The sequence below is a fragment of the Strix uralensis genome, chromosome 8 (genome assembly GCF_047716275.1).
Source record: "Strix uralensis isolate ZFMK-TIS-50842 chromosome 8, bStrUra1, whole genome shotgun sequence".
NCBI classification, from domain to species: Eukaryota; Metazoa; Chordata; class Aves; order Strigiformes; family Strigidae; genus Strix; species Strix uralensis.
Window position 1 is genome coordinate 32,734,355 of NC_133979.1, and position 20,566 is coordinate 32,754,920.

Consider the following 20,566-nt stretch of genomic DNA (forward strand, 5'->3'; position numbering starts at 1 on the left):
GGGAGGGTCAGGGCGCCGCGGCGGGGCGGCGGGAGGACGGGCGAGAGGGCAGCGGCGGCTGTCGGGACCCGCCGGGGCCGCTGAGGTTTGTGGGAGCGGCGCTGCCGGGGCCGGCGGGGCGCGGGCGGTCTCTGCTCGGCCGGAGCGCAGAGCGGGGACACCCCCGCCCCTTCCTTCCTGCCGCCCCTCCCCCGCGGCGGCAGGCCCTGCACGGGAAGATGGCGGCGGCGGCCGGAGGCGGCAGCGGTAGCAGCAGCAGCAGCAGCGGTGGCGGCGCGGGGGCGGCGGGCCGGCCCGGGCTGTGAGACCCGCGGCGGGACGGGGCGGCGAGCAGCGGAGGATGAGCCTGCTGTGTGCGCAGTATCTCCGGTGAGAGCCGGCCGGGGAGCGGCGCGGGGAGGCGGCGGCGGGGGGGTGCGGGTCGCCGCCTGCTCTGGGGTGAGGCCGCGGCCAACAGCCCTGGAGGCGGCGGGGAGCGGGAGGACGTGGTCCCCTCAGGCGTGAGGAGGCCTCACCGCGGCAGCGAGGAGCTCCGGACTGTGGGGGGGATGTGACCGGGGTGGGTGTGTGTGGCGGGGGGAGGACCCGGCCGCCACGTCCCTGAGCCCCGCAGCGCTGGCGGGGAGCGGGGGCCGAGGCGGGACGGAGCCGCGTACCCGCAGGCGGGCGGCGCGGGCTGCTGCTCAGCTGAGGGCGGCCCGGCGCGGCGAGGGCTCCCCAGCAAGGTCACGCCGGTGCCTTGGAGCCGCGGCGGGGAGGGGGGGAAGGGGAGCCCACCGGCTTCCCAGCGGGGATTCTCCAGCCCCTTTCGGGTAGGTGCTGTGATAACCCGCCGCTGCGGAGCGACTGCGGAGTCTGACCCCGGCAGCGAAGCGAAACCTGCGCTCGCAGTCCCGTGAGGGGCTTTGGGGGAACGGGAGCAGTGGGAGCTGTGTGTCAGCCCTCGCCAGTTGGCCCGCGGCCTGCTGGAAGTCCTCTGTCGCGGCTTGGACACTCGATGGGATTTGGGGACGGTGAGCTGAGGGTTGGGGAGAGAAGCGAGCCTGCCGGGGTTGTGCTGCTTTGAAACGCTTTGCTGAACAGGAACGTGCCCGAGTCCCTGAAGTCGAGACTGCTAGATGCTGCACATTGATGTGAGCAGAACTCAGATAAGCTTCTGGGTGAACCTATCTTCTGGGTATGAAACACTCTTTAGTGAATTTGGAAAGAAGCATTGTGAGATACAAATGGTTTTTCAGTAGCAGTAAAATACTAAATACTGTCTTGGGCCCCCCCAGCCCTTCCAGAGCACCTCATGGGAAAGGTGTAGGTATGTCAAAAGGGCACGCACTCCCCTTCTGAAGAGTTCAGGACTTGAGAAGGCTTTCTAAGGGGTGAATTTAAGGAGGTTTTTACATTTCCAAGACACTTTCTATCCAGGGTTCTGAAACGCTTCAACTGTCTCCCCTTACTGATTCTCCAAATCCTCCCCTTCCTCCTTATCTTGTCTCAAATCTCTGTCTGCCTCTGCCTCCTTCTGGTAGTCCAGATCCTGTCTCAAGTTTATATTTTCAAAAAAGAAAAAAAAACTCATCTTTTTTGCTAGTAGCAGGTTTATGACCCTTTTTCTCTTCCAGGCTGCTCACCTATCCTGTCTTAGAAACTTATTTGTTCGTTCTTTCTTTCTTTCTTTCCCATTACATTATGGGAAAAGCTCTTAAATGCCTTATTAATAGCTCTCCTCTACCAGTAAAGGACTTGCTTTTGTATTTTAGTATATGTCTTGATAATGTAACCTCTCGCTTCCCTCTTCCTCCCTGTGACTACGAGTCTTCGGCTGCCTTGCCTTGTTACAAGGCAGTGCTGCTGAAGTCATGCTTGTCCTGCCCCAGTCACCTTCCTGCACCACCGGACTCTTCCTTAGCCTTCTGCATTCTTCTGTGCCAAGCTGGAGGTCCTCCTTGCTTGCAGACATGTGGGCAGTAATCACCTGTTTTGCCTCGCTTTGTGCCTCCAACATCATAGCTCATCCTGGGCCTTTATCACTTTTTCCTGACTGCTTTATTTGTATTGTGCCTAATAAAACGGGACTGAAGCATCTGGGCACTAATGTATTACAAGTAATGACTTCTGTCTTTGTCACCAAGAACCTTATCTTCTCCTAAAAACCCCCAACAGGACACTCCCAGACTTTTCAAGCACTTTATAGTTGGTAATCTTCATCTTCTTTCTCTAAAGAACATTTAGCTTTGTTCCTCTGTGTAGAAGGTAAGCTTGTGTTTCCTTCAAAGCTGTGAAATGCTTTTTACATCCAGAGTGTATATTTAAATTGTTTGATTTGCATAGGGCAGAAATTGAGCTGCGGATTACTGCAGCCCAAGCTCATAAAGAGAACTGGGAATAGAGCCTCGAACTCTCAGAGCCAGTTCTGTTAGTCCTTTGCCTTAAGGAGGAGGGCATTCTCCTTCTTACTTTAGCATTACAAGCTCAATCTGTTTGTAGTGATGAAGGAATAAATAGACAGAAGTATGGTGATATTGAAAGAGCAGCTTAACAAAACATTGTGCCAAATGAAGATGTGGAGCAATTAGTCTCTGCTAGTCTTCATCGTCTTAAAACTAGGAAGGGACAGAAAAGTTTTTGTGAGAAATCTTTCCTGTGTGTTTGAAGTTTAGACAGAAGAGCTGAATTTCTAAGGTGACTGTAATGGTTGAATAACTAGTGAAATAATGACTCTGCAAGAATTGAGACGCTGAAAAAAATGAGCAGGGAAGAAAGGACTTTTAGCTGGACTGCCTTAACTCCTCCACTACCAGTCTCTTGCTTTCTATATAAATGTATATGAATCAAGTGTTTTAAAATGCTGTCCTTAAAAGATTGTGGCCCTTCAGTCAAAGTGCAAGAACTGAGAAACACCTGAGACTCCTACAGAAGTCTTCCAGAATGAACAAAGGTGGCCAGACTTCATGTACCGAGTCTTTTAAAAGTTGCAGGAGAGTCTGTTTTTGACTCATCTTCATATGCTGTAAGAAAGCATTGGGATTTGCGCTTTCCTAGTCTTAATATCCTTTTCAAGGTCACCTTTCAAGAGTACTGGAGTTCTGTCCCATCTAGTTTCTTAGGTACTTCTCTCGGGTCATTGTTTGAATCGCTCTTCAAAGATTTGTGTTACATCTGGTCAGGGAAGTAGACCTTTCAGAAGGGTCTTTCAAAGAGCTCTTACAAAAAAGAGGCATGGTTCACACCTCTCTGTTCAGGTGCATGTGTTCAGCTCATCAAGCTAAAAATTTGTACCCATACCTTTTGTGTTGCTTTGGGGATCTACAGGTACTCCCCATAAATCAAATTAATCTTGTGGGGCAGTCATCTTACAGTAAACCTTTCGTGTATCCTGCTAGGTACAGAAGAAGTCACCTTTAAGAAAAATATCACCACCAACAGGATTTCTAGCATAATACCACAGAGACTTCTGAGTGCATCCTTTTTATAAGACAGTACCAAGCTTTAGTCCATGTTTGTTCACTTTAAGGAAATGATCTTCATTGCCCATTTAGTATGTTAATGTTCAAAACGTAGTTAACTTGGATTCAAAAGTTTAGTAGTTTGCCTGAGATGTGACTGTCTCAATTGCATTTCACAAAGATGTGAACTCTAGTTACTACTTAAATGTGGCGTTACCCTGGTAAATTGTGGCTTTTAGCGCTCTGTAAACATAGAATAAGAAGTGCTTGAATTACAGGGCTTGAACACTGCTTAGAAATTCTAGTGCTGACAAACCAGTAGGTAGTTTCCTGTAGTCTTATGATGAGGCTATAACCAACTTCATTAAAGGTTTGACTGCTTTAATAATTTAAATTGTGGCTCTCTTTTCAAAGACTCATCAGTAGCTCCATTAACTTCTGCATCTGCTGTGTCTCTTCATGGTTTCTCCTTTGCTGTCTGCCAGTCCGTGACACACCTCTTGCAGTGTTTCTTCACTGTTAATGGAGGAGGGTAGAGCGGAGGTAATTTAGTGCTGCGATATGTGTGTGTGAGCATGTTCTGGGACCAATTCCTGGTCAGGATGATGTAGAGTTGATGTTTGTCAGTGCTGGAAAAGCACAAACCAGAATACTGTTTGAAAGCTAGAATGAATCTCAACAGGACAGGCAGAGTAAGTTATTTAATTATCTTGAGGGTACATGGAGGAAAAAGTTAGTAAATGTAACTTCAGTATTAATAGAGAATCTTGTAACGTGTGCCTGCAGTGTGCTGCCTGGAGTTCGTGGGGTCACAGGGTAACTGGGGCTGGAGGTGACCTCAGAAGGTCTCTGTCCAACCTCCTGCTCAAAGCAGGACCAGCTCTGGGGTCAGGCCAGGTTGCTCAGGGCACGAACTACTCAGGTCTTGAAAACCTCCAAGGACAGGCTTTTGGGGCAGCCTGTGTTACTCTTTGACTGTCCTCGTGGTGGAAAAGATTTTCTTTCTATCCAGTTTGAACCTCTTGTTTTTTAACATGTTCCTGTTGTGTCTCATCCTCCCACCACATGCCGCTGCAGAGAGCCTGGCTCCATCTTCTCAATCCCCTCCCCGCAGGCGTGCAGCTGCTGTGGGTGCCCCGAAGCCTTCCCTGTCCCAGGCTGATCAAACCCTGCTCCCAGCTCCTCCAGCCCTGGATGCAAGTGCTCCAGCCCCAAGCGCCCTGGGGGCCGCCGCTGACCTCGCTCCAGTTGATCCGCATCTTTCTTGATTTGTCTTGATATCTGAACAAGACCAGTCAGTCTTGGAAAGTATTCCCTCCAGCTTTTTTATGTTCTGAAATGATTAATGCTACTTTCATACATTGTTTACTCTTGAATTTTAAGCAGGGGAGGAGTAGTGGAGAGATCAAATACTGAGTTGGCCTTTCAGGAGGCACCTCTTAGCACAGTGTTTTCTTTGGGGGAACACAAAGGGGAAAACATTCCTTCTTATTTTCTCTCCTTTTTTCCCCTCCATACAAGGTGTTTTTAGCATTTGATAACTAGAATTGCTGCCAGTATTTAGCATGAACAACGCTTATACCTCTTTATAGGTGAGGGTAATGGTTTAAAAAGGCGAGTAAGATTGATGATGATTACTACTTACTCCCTATCAACATGCTTTTTGTGGTGACCTATGAAGTAAAAAGAATTATAGTAAAAAAATGTTAAGCAATTCCCTTCTGAGCTTTCTGCTGAAGGAAATTCATCTTCCTGAGAGCCCCAAGACACGCACCGTAACCCTCAAGTCTCTGGGCAGCTATTACTTGCTCCCTTCTTCCTGTCATGGGGATTTGAATTATTGAGCATCCTCTTGCCACCCAGGGACAACTTGTGCTAAAGTCACAAGTTGGCGGGGTGTGCTACCAGAGCTCTGACACCTTTTTCAAGCCTGGATTCCTAAGGAAACAAGGCTTTGCAAATGTGCTGGTTATCATTTTTTAATCTTTCTCAACTGGCTTTAACAAATTTTAGCAGTCTTCTACAGGGGGATAGAAATTTCAGAGTTGATTGTTGTCATCTACTTTATGAAAGCTGGTTAGAAGAGCGATCCAAATGAGTGTGCCTGTTGAGAGAGAAGCAGGCAGAGCTCAGCTGCTATAAATCGGCACACGCAGAGCTTCACGTCAGCCGTGGCGTGTGCCGTTCTGTGCGTGGAGTTGGAGTTTGCTCCTCGACGGAGTTAGATTGCAGTTGGTGTGGTATGTTAAAAGAGTGGATAGAGTCACATCCTTAACAGCGAGGATTTGAATGCAGGTGCAGTTTAGTAGGTGGTGGGCACATCTTTCTGCTGGAGGGACTGGCAGGAAGGTGACTATGCATGAATGTGTGGAGGGAAGAGGGCTCTAATAGCTGAGAACTTGACACTTGTTGCTTAGTACTTGGCAGAAGCTTGACCATATAGACAAAGGGTGTGTTTTAAACTTGAACTGCTCCCAAAAGATGTGTACTGTTCTTCCTTTCACCCTTTCCTGCTCAGCGCTGATTTGATGGTGTAAGTTCATGGCCAGGTCTTCAGTGAACTGGACTGGGGAGCTCTGCTAGGTTAAAACTGCTTTTATTTTGGTTTTTACCCACGGACTTTAGCCGGAGTTGGTTTCCTGATCCCATTCATGTTACCTTGCATGTGCTGACAAAAGGGGTGAGGTTGTGTGCAACAGGAATGAGGCACTAATAGTAAGGGCAGGGTGGGACCCCTGCTTCTGGTGATAGCGCTCATTATCGTTAAAATGCTCCCAGACCCATAACGCTAGTAAATAACACCCCATTTCCTAGATCATAGCTGTAGCTATATATAGAATATAATACATATAGAATGTAGCTGGTATCACTGTCACAAATAGTACCCCTGTTTTCAGTCTGGGCTGAGAATCTCCCTTTTTTTTTTTTTTTTCTTGCTGCAGAACACAGCTTATTGTGGATGCTGTTACTGCGTTTTCTTTGTGCTGTGCTTTGATGTTACTTGCAAAACAGTGTTCCAGTGACCTAGAAGTGCAGGTTAGTGTAAGTAAAGTTACAGCTGTATTTATTTATTTATTTCTGATGGCAGAGATGATTCTTTTAACAAGTAGTTCTTGTTCTAACCTGCATATTACTACGTAGTTTGATCTTTATTGAAATGGAGAAGGTTATGTTGTGGCAGTGAAACCAAGTGATGCTTACCTGAAGTTTTGATGGGGCATTCAAGCTGCACAAAAGCATTTTTGCCCCACTCCCTGAATATAGGAGTTTGGAGGTTTTTTGTTGAGTTTCTTCATTTCGGTGCATGGTAAGAAGGTATATTTGCTTGGTGAATGCTTGGCTATTTTATTTAAGTACTCAATATAAAGTATACTGTGATATTCAAGCTACTTCTAAAATCTTTCTTCTGTCCTAAGAGTGCATCGTGCATCACGGAGTTTTATAACAAGTAACCGTAGCCTGCTCCAGTGAGATGTTTTTTGCCTCCAAATAAGCTGGTCTGGGCACTGCATTGTAATACTAACTTTTATGTCAAGCAACTTAAAGCTTTATTTAAATCAATCTGTATGGAACGTGAGGCTGCCCTGCTTTTGAATTTGCCACGTTGGCTATTGCATGCATTTTCAGATGTCTTGGTGCTTTCCCATTTAAGAAGAAAAGGCTGGCTGCGGTCACTGCTCAGGATTGCTTGGGTTGATGGGAGAAGACAGTGACTTGGTGGAAAGATGCCTTGGCATCTTCCCTGCTCAGCCAGCGAAAACCAGTATGGAAGAGGAGTAGTTGCAGTTTGAGTGCGTGGTGGTTGGGGAGGCAGGAGAGGATAGTGTGCTATAGTGTCTGATTTTGTTGTATGAGGAGTTGCTGGAGGTTATATAGTTTTAAAGGTCCTTCATAACTGCCATTGGATCTTCACAACAGCAGCAGAGGTTCACTAGTAGCAGCAGCCTCCTCAGAGTAAGGAATGGTGGAAGAGCAGTTAAGGAATGCAGCTGTAACGTATAAGGAGTATATGTGGGAGGACACTAGTTATTGCTTTTGTTACTTTGAACTTGAGGCTTGTCCTCATCTCACTTGACAACTGCACAGCTGCTGTCAAGCAGGAGGGGAATAAAACTGCAGATTTGTTTCCTTAAAATCGTTAGCTGAATTGCATACTTTGGTCCTGTACTTTTTAATGTATTACTAGGGAGGTCATAGAGTTCAGTGGTGCTTGGTAAAACATAAATTTTCCTGTACTCAGGGAAGGGTATGGCATCTTAGCTCTAATTCTCCATCTTACTGCAGTAAAAAGAATAGAGGACTAACAATGTTTATTGTGGAGTGACATGAGGACTGGTGGAGCTGAGTTATGGGCCATAGTTTCTCACTGTTTCAGGCAGGAGGGAGGGCTGGTGGCTTTTTCTGGATGTGCCTCTTGAGCGCTCGTGTTGCTGCATGCAGTATCTTGTTGACTGTGGCTTTACAGTTGTACTGTACTGGTTGCATCACCGGCTTCCACTTGCGCACCTGTGCTCCAACTCCTGCCTTGAAGCCATGTTTCTAGACTTGTCTGACCACTGCTTTTCTTCCCATTTCAATTTAAGAACTTCAGATTGTAAGCTTGGGGACTTCCTAGACAACCAAATGAGGGGGAAATGGCTTAAGCAGTGTTCTGATATTGTGTATTTCAGTTCCTCTGAGATAAATCAGCATCTACCCATTCAGATCAATGTAATGCTGTGAGTTGGGGTGGAATAAGAGCTTTTTGAGTAACGTTAGGCCTGCTTTCTCTTCTTTCTGTATTCCAGTAGGACTTTTCTCGGATTATTCACACTGGCTTCTGCACTCAAGGGATTATCATAAGGAACCAGAAGGCTGAGGAGTCTCTTGCGATTGTTACACAGCCGTGGGCGACAGACTGAATTTCACTGATGGGACTCAAATCAGAGATACCCTTGAGGTACTTAGGAGTCCTGCTAGAGTTAATTTCTTCTTCCACCTTTAGGGAAAAGAAATGTCATTTTTCTGAAAGTACTTATGTCTCTAATACATCAGCAGTCTTATTTCTCGTACTTTAATTTCATTGTCTGTGATGTTGAAAGTATCCTCTACTGCTCAGCCCTATTGAACAGTTTTCTGCTTCATCTAATACTGGTATGTGTAAGCTGATTTTTATTTTATTTCCGCCCCTCTGCTCTCTGAAGCATTGTCTGTTTTGAGTCTGCGGGCTCCACTTGTCATATGGCTGAATTATCTCAGAGAGCTGCTCTCTAGCTGCTAGGAAGTGAGAAATTAATTCTGAATGTATTTCCAGTGGAAACTTTAAGATTGATTCTGCCAAATGAAGCTGGGGAAAATTTCTTGAATTACTTTAAAGGACCTTAGGCAGAGATCAGACTTTTTGTTTGGACACAGTAAAACAGACCTTTTGGGCATCAAGAGTCTTTATTCAAGACTTTGGTCTGTCTTGGTGCCTTGGTGTAATGAGGCTTTGGTAGTTGTTCCTGTTTGGTCAGGCTACAGCAAAGGGTGGTTTTTTTGAAGCCAGCCTGTTCGAGGGCCCCCTAAACTCCCCAGTGGTCTGTGCTATGTTATTTATCTATTTGACTTCCCTACAGGTGTTGTCAGGAATAGAAAGAAATTAATTCTTGATAAATTCATTGGGAAGACAATTTTTTCCCCCTTTGTTTTGTGATAATCCTGTAAATTCTGCTACTGTACTTTCTGTTTCAATGACAGTCTCCTGGCATTTGCTTTGCCGTGTCCTGTCTTAGTCTCACAGTGATTTGAAGAAAGCACGTGGATATTGCTATGTGTCAAACAGCTGCAACTGTGTGATAATCTTTTTTTAAACCAGGGTTTCCTGTAGCCAGCAAGGAACCTTTGACAGACTCCAGCTTCAGTTCCTTCTGCAGTCAGTACTGGTTTTGGCAGTGCCTTTGAGCATTTGTGCTCTTAATTGGAGGTACACTTGAGCCATTAAGAGAGGTCTTTAGGGTAGTTTTTCCAGACAAGCCTAATAATAACTAAAAATAGAAATGCTAATCATCCGTACCTATGAAGAGGGGGAGAAAAAAGGATGGGACAAGACTTTAGTCTGTTGAATAGATGCTAGTTGTCTGTTTTGAAGTAGTGTAAATACTGTTAAGGACAATGCTGTGAGGAAACTTCTGAGCATAGAGGCTTGATCTAGCCAGCTATTACCTGGAAAAAGCCAGTCTACTAGTGGGTCTGTTTTTTGTGAATGGCAATAAGAATAGTGTCCAAAGGATTTAGGCCACAATTTTTAATACTAAAGAAAAACCCCAAACCACCAAGAGTGTATAAAAACATGAAAACTGTACCAGATCTTACAGCTCCAAGGTCCAGCTGAAGTTAATAGTAAAATAAAGGAAACATTATTTCAATGTGAAGAAAAAGGAGATTTCTATATGGGTTAATGATTATAAATTAAATTATTAAAAGATGCAGGGTAAACTTGAAATAAAAATCTAGAAGGTGTTTCAGTTTGTCTTAATACCATCAATATACATAAAGTTGAACACATATGTGATATCTTTAACTAGAAAAGAAGTAATAAACTGCCTAGTATGCATTGTGAAAATTCATTGGAATTGATGTAGAAGGCCTTAATTTAGGAGCATGTCGCGTAGATTATGCTAGGGCATGAACTTTTGGCAGTTTTCCCACCCAGTTTGAATGTACCCTGACTATTTCACTTTAGAGATTTATTTTGTTTTGAGGTAAACTGTAGGAGTTACGGGGCTTGGGGCAAAGACAGTTTGTGGGGGATTGTGGCTTGCCGGGTGTGCAGTCCAGCTTCAGCTGAAGTACTCATCTTCTGGTTTTGATATCAGAGACTAAAATAACCTCTAAAGCTTGAAACTATCTGGAAGGATATTTCCAGTATCTTTCTAATGAAGATGTCAAATGCTTGCTGATGCTGCTTGTGCAACTACAGACTATTTTGGAAGCTTCCATCATAGACGGCTAGGGAGAAGCGAACACTAAAAAAAGTGATGTATCCATCTATAACATCCCATTACGTAGTCAGAATTTGGGGATACTGTTTTGAAATCAGGTAAAATTCTGTACACTTTGCATTAAAGATGGTTATAAAAATATTTTTCTATCATGTATAACTGATTCTATATAATTCTGAATAATTCTTTGAGGATTACAAAACTAGAAATTGCTACGCTGGAGTGTTAAGTAACATGGCCCAAGAGTGTCTTGTCTTTAGGAATGACAGATCAGAAGGACGTGAAGATCTTTAGGCCTTTAAGGACTCAGCTGCAGGAAATTTTATTTGTATGGTTAAAAATGCTGTTGAACATATGGATTTCAGATTTTGGGGTTAGAGCAGTGTGATTCACGTAGTTTCCATGCTTTATTGTCAGATGCTGAAATGCAGTGCCAAAATCATTCTATTTTAAAATTTGTTTTGGACATGCTGGTATATTATACAAAACATTTGATGATGAGATCCAAGCTATTGTGGTTGCAAAGTGAAATGCCAGGGCTGAGCTGGCTTGTGCAACCTGAGTAATGCACAAGTGTTGAGTTAATAACCGGTAATTGTGTAGTCACATGCTGAACCTTTTCCTGGCATCATCCCTTCTTGCTTAATATGCGGCCAAGATTCAGAAAATGGCTTCTCAGTCCAGCCAGGTGAGGACAGTCCCCGTCTCTTCACCACCTTATGAAGGGCTGAGCGAGGCTGATGTTTGCTGAGTGATTTGGTGGGAGGAGGGAGCCACAGTGGGTGAACCCAAGGTGTACCATGATTCTTTAAGGCAAGATGTAGTGCCATGTGGAAAGGGTTTAGCAAGGTGGCTGGGATAGGCTGCTTTGGAGTATGGAGATGTCTGCCTCTGGACGACTTCAAAAGCAAGCAACACAGATATTTGTCAGGAATAACATCAGGGTGAGAGAATGGGCTACATGCTCTTTTGAGGTCCTTTCCAGCCTTAGGATTTGATCTTCGGGCTGGATATTAGTCCACTGCTATGGACCCTGTTCCTCAGCCATTGCAGAAGGTAAAATGAATGTAATGAAGAAGTCTGGTCTGACTATTGAGAGACTGCAGTCTGGAAAACTGCATTCAGACTTCTGTTTTCTACAGAGTTTATGTTCAGTAAAGATCTGCTAAACCCAAAAGTTTTTCCGTATGTGATTGGTAAAGCAGATGCCAATTTGTAGCTGGCTGCACATCGTGTCAACTTTCCTAGATGCAGAACTAGAAAGGACTCTCTATTCAGGTATTGAGATTTAAATGTGACATAAAATTATTTTTATAAAAATATTTAATCCCCAAAAGCAGGATTAACCTTGACAGTTACAAATTTGCTCAGATGCTTGCTCCTAACCAAGTCATTAGTTTTTAAAATGGGAAAGGTAGGTTACTGGTTAACTGGCAGTACCTGAGAGCGCTCCGCAGGGCAGTGGCTGTGGCGGCAGCAGCTCCATTTGGAGGCAGTTTGGACCTGCTGTGAGCAGAGCTGCAGAGGTCAGCTGGACTTGGCCAAGCAAGCTGCACCACTTCAGCCAGGTCAGTTTTCTTCCAGACCCATTTGTGTTCAACAGGGCTCAAAAGCTTCAAGCTGCACCCTTCCTAGAGAGGGGCAGTTCTCGTAGTAGCGTATCTGTGCTGCTTCACTCCTGAGCTAATAAAATTTGCTACATCTGAGCTGGTTGGGTTGGTCATAGGTTTCTCCTTCAGCTGAACACAGACCAGAGAGTAACTTTAGATATTCCAGGAGTACATGTGTTTTGGTGGTAGACTTTTGGGTGTTGCAGCTGACAGCCCATCAGAATGAGCCAGCCACTCCCAAACTGAGGAGAACCAACAGCAGAGGACTACAGGAGAGTCGTGTGTTGCTAAACCAAAAGTCAAATTTGAGGTGCAGCAACAAACTCTTCTTCCCATAGGTCCCTGCAGCTCTAACAGGTGTCCTTGGTACCTTGTGTCACATCCGTGCTTTTGTTGAAATACATAGAAATACTGCTGGTTGTGTTGTTTGAGGTGGGAATTTCACAATCATGCATTTTTTGTTTCTCTTTTTCATGAGAAATTATTGTGTTTGACAGAGCTGCATTAAACTTGTGGTGGTAGAGGATTCTGCCTCTTTCTTATTTCCATACTTTTTTGGGGAAAATAATTATTGAAATATTCTCTAGTTGAAAAGTATGTTTCAGAACAGCGTTGCCTGTGTGTTTCTGGTGGAGAATGGGGAGCAGCTACTGAGACTCCTGCAAACTATTGGCAATGATGCACTGAGTACTCATTTAATTATCATAAATGGCCGATATAATTCTCCCTGACTGGTGTTCAGCCTTCGTGCCATTGCTGTGGTTTCAGAGTGTGACTCGCATTTAGTTTCAAGATGGAGGATTGAAAATAATTTCTAAGATGCAGCTTGCAATTAGGATCATACTTAGATGTAATCTGAGTGTTACTCATCATAGCTTGTCTAAACCATACAGTGTCCTTTCGCACTGAAAAATCTCTTAATTATGAAAAGCTATTTTAAAACTTCTGGGTATGGCACATTTGTGCACAGATGTGTGTTTTGTGTGATGTTTACATAATTGTGAGTTTATAAAATGAATGGGGTTGGGCAAAACCAGCTTCATACAATTGTTGAATGACCACAACAAACAATTTAAATATCAATAATTTTGCTTTAGATTTTTGTTTTTGAAGGTCTTGACTATCTGGGTGTAGATCTCGGTATCAGTGCTTGGAGAGCACATGTTCAAAATGCTGAACTCTGCTGTATCTGTTGTATTTAACTTACTATGAGCACAGTATGAGGGGTTACTTGTGTTTTATTTTTGCGACCTCTGATGGTGATGTCCAACATATTTGCTCTTTTACCATCTGCTGCTCAGCAAGGAAGGCAGTATCTTGAATTCCCAATAACTGAGTCATCTTTAAGGGTAATTCCTTCTCTGTCCATGCAAGTTGTTTTCAATTTGAGCATAAGGATCAGTGTTTGCTACTGGGCAGGGGGTGATTTCAGAGTCAGGGATTAAGAGGAAGGGGGTCTATGGAAAACACCAAAAATCAGCAAGGTCTTTCTGTTTTATATCCCCAGCTATTAGCGGAGGCTAGAGGCAGCAGGAAATTGCTAGAGCTGGAAGTCAGGACTTAGAGGGCTGCAGGTGTTGCCCTCTTTGTGCAAAGTGGGGTGGACTTTCCAAGGGGAAACATATGTCACCTTTGTAACCAACTCCTTGCAGTGGGCGCTTTGCTCTCCAGCTCCACAGGCAGGTGAGGGGGCATATTTTATCTGTGTTGCAAGAGTGTGGCACTAAACCAACTGTGTAAGTACCAGCCTTTGAGTTGAGTACTGTACGCTTGCATGGGAGATCTCGTACAATGTGTAGGGCGGGTCGGCATCTGCTCCCTGACCTTAGCTGGTCTGGCTTCTGCAAGGCTGGCTTAAATAGCATAACTTTCTGAAACCGATGGATGATATCCATCTGAATCTGATCTTGATCCTCTGATTTCTGCATTTTCCATAATTCTGGACATGGTTTTCATAATGCAAAAGCTGTTAAAAGGTTAAATAATGTTCACTTTAACATCTATGGTCTCCAGTTTCCAGCCCTTAACACAAGCAAAGATTTTACCAAATCAGGAATCATATAACAAATGAGTACTGGTGTTACTATGTATTTATCATAACTGAAACCTGATATTGTGTGCACTGTAATCAGGGTGGATTTGAAAGAATAAAAGATAATAATATTACAAGGGCATAATTTGTTGGGGTATTTTGCTTTGTTTTTTTGTTCAGAAGGTAATTCTGAATTCCTTGCTCAGTCTCAAAATCTTGTGGGAATTACCATGGGAAGTAAGGTAGTTCAGATGCAAACCTCTCACACACCCCTTAGCACCGTAGTGATAAGAACTAATAACCCTTCTGTGTGCTTACCAAAAGTTCCTTACTATGGGTAGCGAGCGAGCAGAGCTTTATGATTTTTCTCTCCAAAATCTGTATATTTTTAAGGGAGCAGGCTGTCAATGGTTGAGTGGATTGCAAGGCAACCTTGAAGATTTTGTGCCTTCACACCTTTAAGATTGCTTTAGTTTTTAAAAAGTAGCTTGATCAATGGATAGTGTAAAGTTTGAGATACACAGAAAGATTATGCATTCTGTGTTAAACATTTTGCCATTGACTTATTTCAAGGTCAACTGCAAAGCTGATGTGTAGTCAGCCAATGCAGTAAATGTGTTACCATATGGATGCTGATAAGGAAACAAAATATTCCATAAGTGTATTCATTTGTTGACTGTTTCCTATTAGAAACTTTCATTTAAATATATTCCTTAAAATATGAGAAGATATCCATATCTTGAAGTGGCACACATACTAAGTATCCATTTGTGCTTTCCTGAGCGTGCTTTTTTTATAGTTACTAAATTGTTTTTAAACCTTTGGTAATTTGCTCTTAATTTTTCTATACTGAAAACACTGTTAGGGGTTACCTGTGGAGTTACGCTGTCAGCTCCGGGAAGGTAAACAAAGTAAAGGTGACTGGAGTTCTTGTGCTTTTCTTTCATGGGCAACATCCATTTAGAGGTTAGTTTTCTCCCTTATGGCTCCAGTAAAATTCCAGATAAGTAGCAGGTCAGAATGGAAAGTTAAAGAACAGCATAGTATTTTAAAAATATCTTTACAAACCAGTGACTATGGAAAATGCAGCTGAGCTTTCCTGAGCTAGTCTTAAAACTGCACATTTATTCCAAGCTATATTTGTTTGAATTGAAAAATACAGATTGTTGGGTATTTAGTTTGCAGGTTACTCTCCTGGCTTAAACTTTAGAACTCTGTGGAATAGACAGAAGCATACTGCTGATCCTGAATGACTGTCTACACACCGGATCCCAGCTCTGAGGCTTTTAACTCATTTTTCCAGCACTGCTCTTCTAACTAGGCTCAGTCTGGCTCCTGTGCTTGTTGTGAGCTCTAGGCTGTAGTGGGAGGGAGAGTGGAGACTTTGGTGGAGGTGGTTGAGCTCTAGAAGCCTGAGCAGGGTAGGAGACTTGTATTTCCCTCCCTCTAGATTAAATTGGAGAGTAAGCACATATAAACTTCCCTTAGTGTAGTTTTTACCTGTTGGGCACATCTTCTTCAAATCTTGAGACAAAGGAACTGACTTCCATGAAACTGGAGGAAAAAAATGAGTTTGAATGAAGCTGACTGCGAGAGTACTTTTATCCAGGGAGGAGGATTGTCAGTTCTTACCAAACTTGGAAAGAGTTGTTTTTTGGTTTTTTGAGGATGAGCCTTATGACTTGCTTCTAATAGAGCCTACATAAAGAGAAAGAGGGAAGACGGGATTAAAAAGGGTCCTGTTCTGTGTCCCCGTTTCTCACCATCCCTCTCAGCTGAGGTGGGAACAAGAAGGTCATAGAGCAGGATTCCTGGTGGAGAGGGTTTGGATTCAGGTAGTGATTGCTTTGCTTTAGCATCTGCTTGCAGAGGTGTGTTTTTTTTTTTTCACTTGCACAGTTGCGCTGATGCTGAATTAATTGTTTGTGCGGCTTTGATCTACAGCTATAATCTGATAAATCTACTGGTCAAAGAAATTAGCTGTACCCTGACTTCAGCTGCCTGTAACAGGACTAATAAGCTTTAATCTAGTTAGCACATAAAATTGACAGTAAGGTGGTAGTTGAAGGTGTTTTTCATTGCCATATCTGTGAAGACTGTCCTTTCAGTGTAAAAGGCACATGGAACATTTAACTCGATGACTCACAGCCTGAAGATCTCTGGCTACATCAGTAAGAGCTGACGTCGCCAAAACCTGCCTGTTCCCAAAGCAAGTGATTCCAGCACGTTATGAAAACTACGGTCATTTAAATTCGCTGCAAGTTTGGAACATTAAGAACTTGTTCAATAAAGTAAAGCGGCTTATAAAAATTGAATCCTATATACAAATAAATAAATAAGTAAAATCTATATTGGACTCCCTATACTGCAGCAAAATCCTGACTCCATCCAGTTACCCTTTCAGGAAAAGGTGTGTCAGGCTGTTAACTGGAGGTGCAGTCTGAACCTGTTACATTGAGGCGATATTATCAAAGATGAAGTTTATCCTCAAGTTCCCTGTTTTTCAGGTATGAAAATCTAGGTTTGTGCACGATCCTGAGATTGCTATAAAAATGTATTCCTTTGACAGGTTGTACTTAGAGATACAGTTGTCTACAAAATACTTCAGGGAAGTCAGAGGTATTTCTGTATCTTTCGACATCCAGCCTTTAGCAAAGTGTACCAGCTGTAAAGGATTAGTGCCCAGTGAGTCCCTAAAAACTACCTATAAAGCTTTATATTATAGCAAGTGTTAGTAGTTACTCTTAGGAGTGGAAGGGACAATGCTTATTTCCCATAAAACTGTCAACCACATAGTAATTTTTGCTCAGCTCTGAACTCCAGATGTGAATGCTGTCTTGGGTACAATGTTTAGGGGCTGCTGAGTGACCCAACTCGCCCCTAAATCTGCTGTAGAATATTCAGTGCCCGTGCTGTCAGTGTTTTCTACTGCTTTCCCCTGCCCTGAATCAGCATGGCTATACTTAAATATGAACAAAGAAAAAACCCACTGAGGTATTAAGCCATTATAAATTTTTGTTGAAGTTAACTATTATTTTGAGGAAAATCTAAAACAGTAGTTGCTGGGTGTTGCTTTGGAGTTCCTTCTGGGTGTGAGCCTTGCCACATGTTGGAGTGATAATTTAAGTGTGTTAAGTGTATTTGACTTTTTAGTATGCTAGCATAGAAAATTCGCCTTCACTACCCAAAATAAAGGATTTCCTATATTTTATATAAATGTATGTTCTATATGTTCTTATTCCCGTTCAGAAGAAGGAAAAGTTTCTGGCAGTGCCCTTGCTGAGCCTTCGGGTCAGACATCACTTGTGTCTTGCTAACACTTGCTAGGCTGCAGGCACTTTCCATTGTGGTACAATTTCTGCACATACCTCCGGGAAAGAGAAGTACAGAAATATCAATTCCTGCTTGGGGTGAAACTACTCTGACCATTTAATGTGGTTTTTAGTTTGTAGAGTATTCACAGAACAAATAGTTGGATTCTGATTACTTCTATAAGTTCAGCCTGGACTAGTTACCCATTTCAGTACTGAAAATCCTCAATTCCTTATCAGGGGGCTCATGTTACTGAGATTTGATAAGGGAACTGATACTGCTGCTAATGCTTCAGGGCTGTTGGGGAAAACCAAGTGGAGTTCCCCTTTAGCCACGGTGGAAAGCAGAGTGTTGTGTCCAGTGTTTTGTTTTTTATGAGGTCGGGGTTTTTCCGCATTTTTTTGTAGGACTTGTCATGCCAGAGCAGATCTTGCCTGGCTCATCTTCGCTGTGTAAATGCAGAGTGTGGTGTAAATGAAGCTTGACTTTGCCCAGTCGGACTTTGAGAAGTCACGGGTTTTAGCTGGGTAGCACAAGATTGCTGCTTTGAAAACTTGGGCTTCGTTTTATTTGCTTTTCTGTGCTTGACAATGAAGCTTGTTATCAAAACTGTGCTTCTGTAGTACAGATACTGCAGATGCAGTGTAGTATATGCAGAACTGAGAAGTTGTTATGAGTGCTTTGAATTATAACGGAACTGAAGAATAGATATTGAAACAGAGATGAGCTGATTTGGGGGCAACAGTAAAATAGATCCATTTGTTTAGTGATACATGAATGGAGTTCAAAGTCAGGTGGCAATAAGAGAATTAGGAAACTTCATTTGAGGTTGACGTTTTAGCCTGGAAGAGAGAACTGGTGGTTCAGCGTGTGGATTTCAGCCTTTTCCAAGGGGCTGTTGTGCAAAGGCGGTGATCAGAAGCTCTGCGTAGCAGCTGGGTGTGCTGCGGCCAGGGCTGTGTGCAGCAGAGGGGTTGGCATTTCAGAAAAAACTTCTGGACTATCACTGAGCGATAGAATAGTTACAGAAGGAGGTTGTATGATGATCTTTTTTGTAGGATTTTAAGAAGAAATTAAGCAAACGTCCTAGTGTAAAAGTGCAAGTGGGACCACATGATCTTTTGACGTACCTTTCAGCCTCTCAGTGTGATGGTTTGAACACTTGAAAATGTGTATATGGGAGAAACATCCCTGTATTGTGGGGTTTGTTTTCTGTAGTGTTTAGTATCTTAAGGGAAACACCCAGTTTTCATTTCCTGTGTAGGAAAACTTAATCAAGAATGGTAAAAACTTGAAAATGGAAAACCAAAATGCGTCTGTCTTGTCTTCCTTTGCTAAAACTGGTGGTTCATTGCAGGCTAACTGTAGTGTCTGATTTCCCCCAAGTTACAGCAAAACAGGACTTTATATACTGCCAGGTTCTTAAGAGAAGAAAAGTTTCCTTTGCCATCTGTGGGTACTTAAATTTTAATATATGTTATGCCTTCAGAACTTCAAAAGAAAGTCCTGACTTCTGTCTTTTAAAGTTTTGAAGCTTTTCAAATATTTGAATAAAATGAAAATTCTTTTAGCTGTCAAACTATCTCACTGAATTGAGTGGAAGGCTTTTGTGGTTTTGCTCCCAGTTGAACTAGATATTAGACTAGATATTAGGAAGCATTTCTTTACAGAACAGGTAGTCAGGCGTTGGAATGGGCTGCCCAGGGAGGTGGTGGAGTCCCCATCCCTGGAGGTGTTTAAGAGTCGGGTCGACATAGCGCTGAGGGACATGGTGTAGTTGGGAACTGTTAATGTTGGGTTGATGGTTGGACTGGATGATCTTCAAGGTCTTTTCCAACCTAGACAATTCTGTGATTCTGTGAACTAAAGCATGGGCTGAGTTTATATTTTGTTAGGAAATTGTAAAGAATAGCTATCACAGTATAGCAAGATGATATATATCATCTAACAGAGATGCTTGAAATATAATTTTTGAACTATGGTTTGTGCTTATTTGGCTTTGGACCAACAAACTTGGGGAAACTTGACCTGAATACTGAACTGCTGAGTCCAACTGGGCAAGGAAGCACTTTAGAATATTCTTGAAATGATAAAAGGTATAAGCAAGCTGTACCAAGTTTGGGAGACAAGGTATTTTTACACCACGAGTCATTCTAATGCAAATTCAGTATGAGGCGTTGCAAGGAAATATATGGACAAAAAGGTTTGTTAAAAGATGCTTGATGAGATGAGGAGCCATTTGCACTGTCAAACTCTTGCTGTTATCAGTGAACTCCGAGTTGTGCCCACTAGGAGTCCCTGAGCACCAGCAAAGGCCCTTCAGTAAAGTCTGTTCAAGGAACAGGCAATGCATCTTTTCTCTTGGGATGCTAATATTTTGCCACTGATGCAGAACAGGTTTGGTACCCAGGCTGCCTCTTTTATCCTGGCTTAGCAACAGTAGATGCAGCTGTTTGAGTTAACAAGTTGTTTTTAGGTGGAAATGAGAAAGAGCATGCTAATGTTAGACCTAGTTTACTAATTCCTTTGGCCCCTAGAAAGTATTGAAATAACTGCTATACCTTTTATTAAAAATTATAGTGATAATCCCCTCAGTGTAGCGTGTTGCAAGCTTATAAAATATAAAACGCAGTTTCCTTTACAGCTAGTGAAGAGATTGGCACTAAAGGCTCTCATTCCAAAAAAGATGTTCTAAAAAAAATTTTTTTTTTGTAAAAGTTCAGGTCCAGCCATATCGTTAGGGCTATGCATTTAGAGAGCATCTGTTGACAGTTGCACTGATGTAGGGGTCGAGGCTCTCCATCTAAATGCTCCAGGCAACAGCTGGTCAAAACTTCATGAAAGTCAAGCCTTTAAAATGGTGCTCTTTTAGAAGATTAGTATTTAACATGGTGGAAGGTGGTTCTGCACAAGTAATTTTCAGAGGAGCAGTTCTTAACTTTCAAAGGGCAGAGCCTTTTTGCCTGGAGGAGAATATTGGGCTCGTGTTTGCCGGAGCAGTACTGCGTGTCCCACTCGGGCTGAGCCTCTCAGTAGGATTCATGGCTTTGGCAATGCAGATCGTGTTCTCAGCTCAAAGAAAAAGTTTGCACAACTGGCAGGTGTTTAAAGTGCGAGCCAAATTGTATTAACTTGGCCAGCTGTTCAAAAAGAGAGACTTCAGCACCTGAGCAAGTCAGCTTTTCCTCCTGAGCAGTAGCATTTCTAGCT

The 20,566-nt window shown here is 43.1% G+C and overlaps 1 protein-coding gene across 10 annotated transcripts in view; it reads left to right on the plus strand.

Annotated features, from left to right (window-relative positions):
* Nucleotides 1-20,566, plus strand: part of SMG7 (SMG7 nonsense mediated mRNA decay factor) — a 55,675-nt gene continuing 35,109 nt past the window's right edge. For 4 of the 10 annotated variants that reach the window (XM_074877090.1, XM_074877101.1, XM_074877100.1 and 1 more), the window contains exons 1-2: nucleotides 1-369; nucleotides 8,228-8,379. In XM_074877090.1, coding sequence (XP_074733191.1) covers nucleotides 8,351-8,379 — 29 coding nt within the window. In that variant the 5' untranslated portion in view covers nucleotides 1-369; nucleotides 8,228-8,350. Of the gene's footprint in view, nucleotides 370-1,051; nucleotides 1,161-6,382; nucleotides 6,477-8,227; nucleotides 8,380-20,566 lie in introns of those variants that run through there. The other 6 variants (XM_074877092.1, XM_074877093.1, XM_074877098.1 and 3 more) reach the window with 6 other exon arrangements.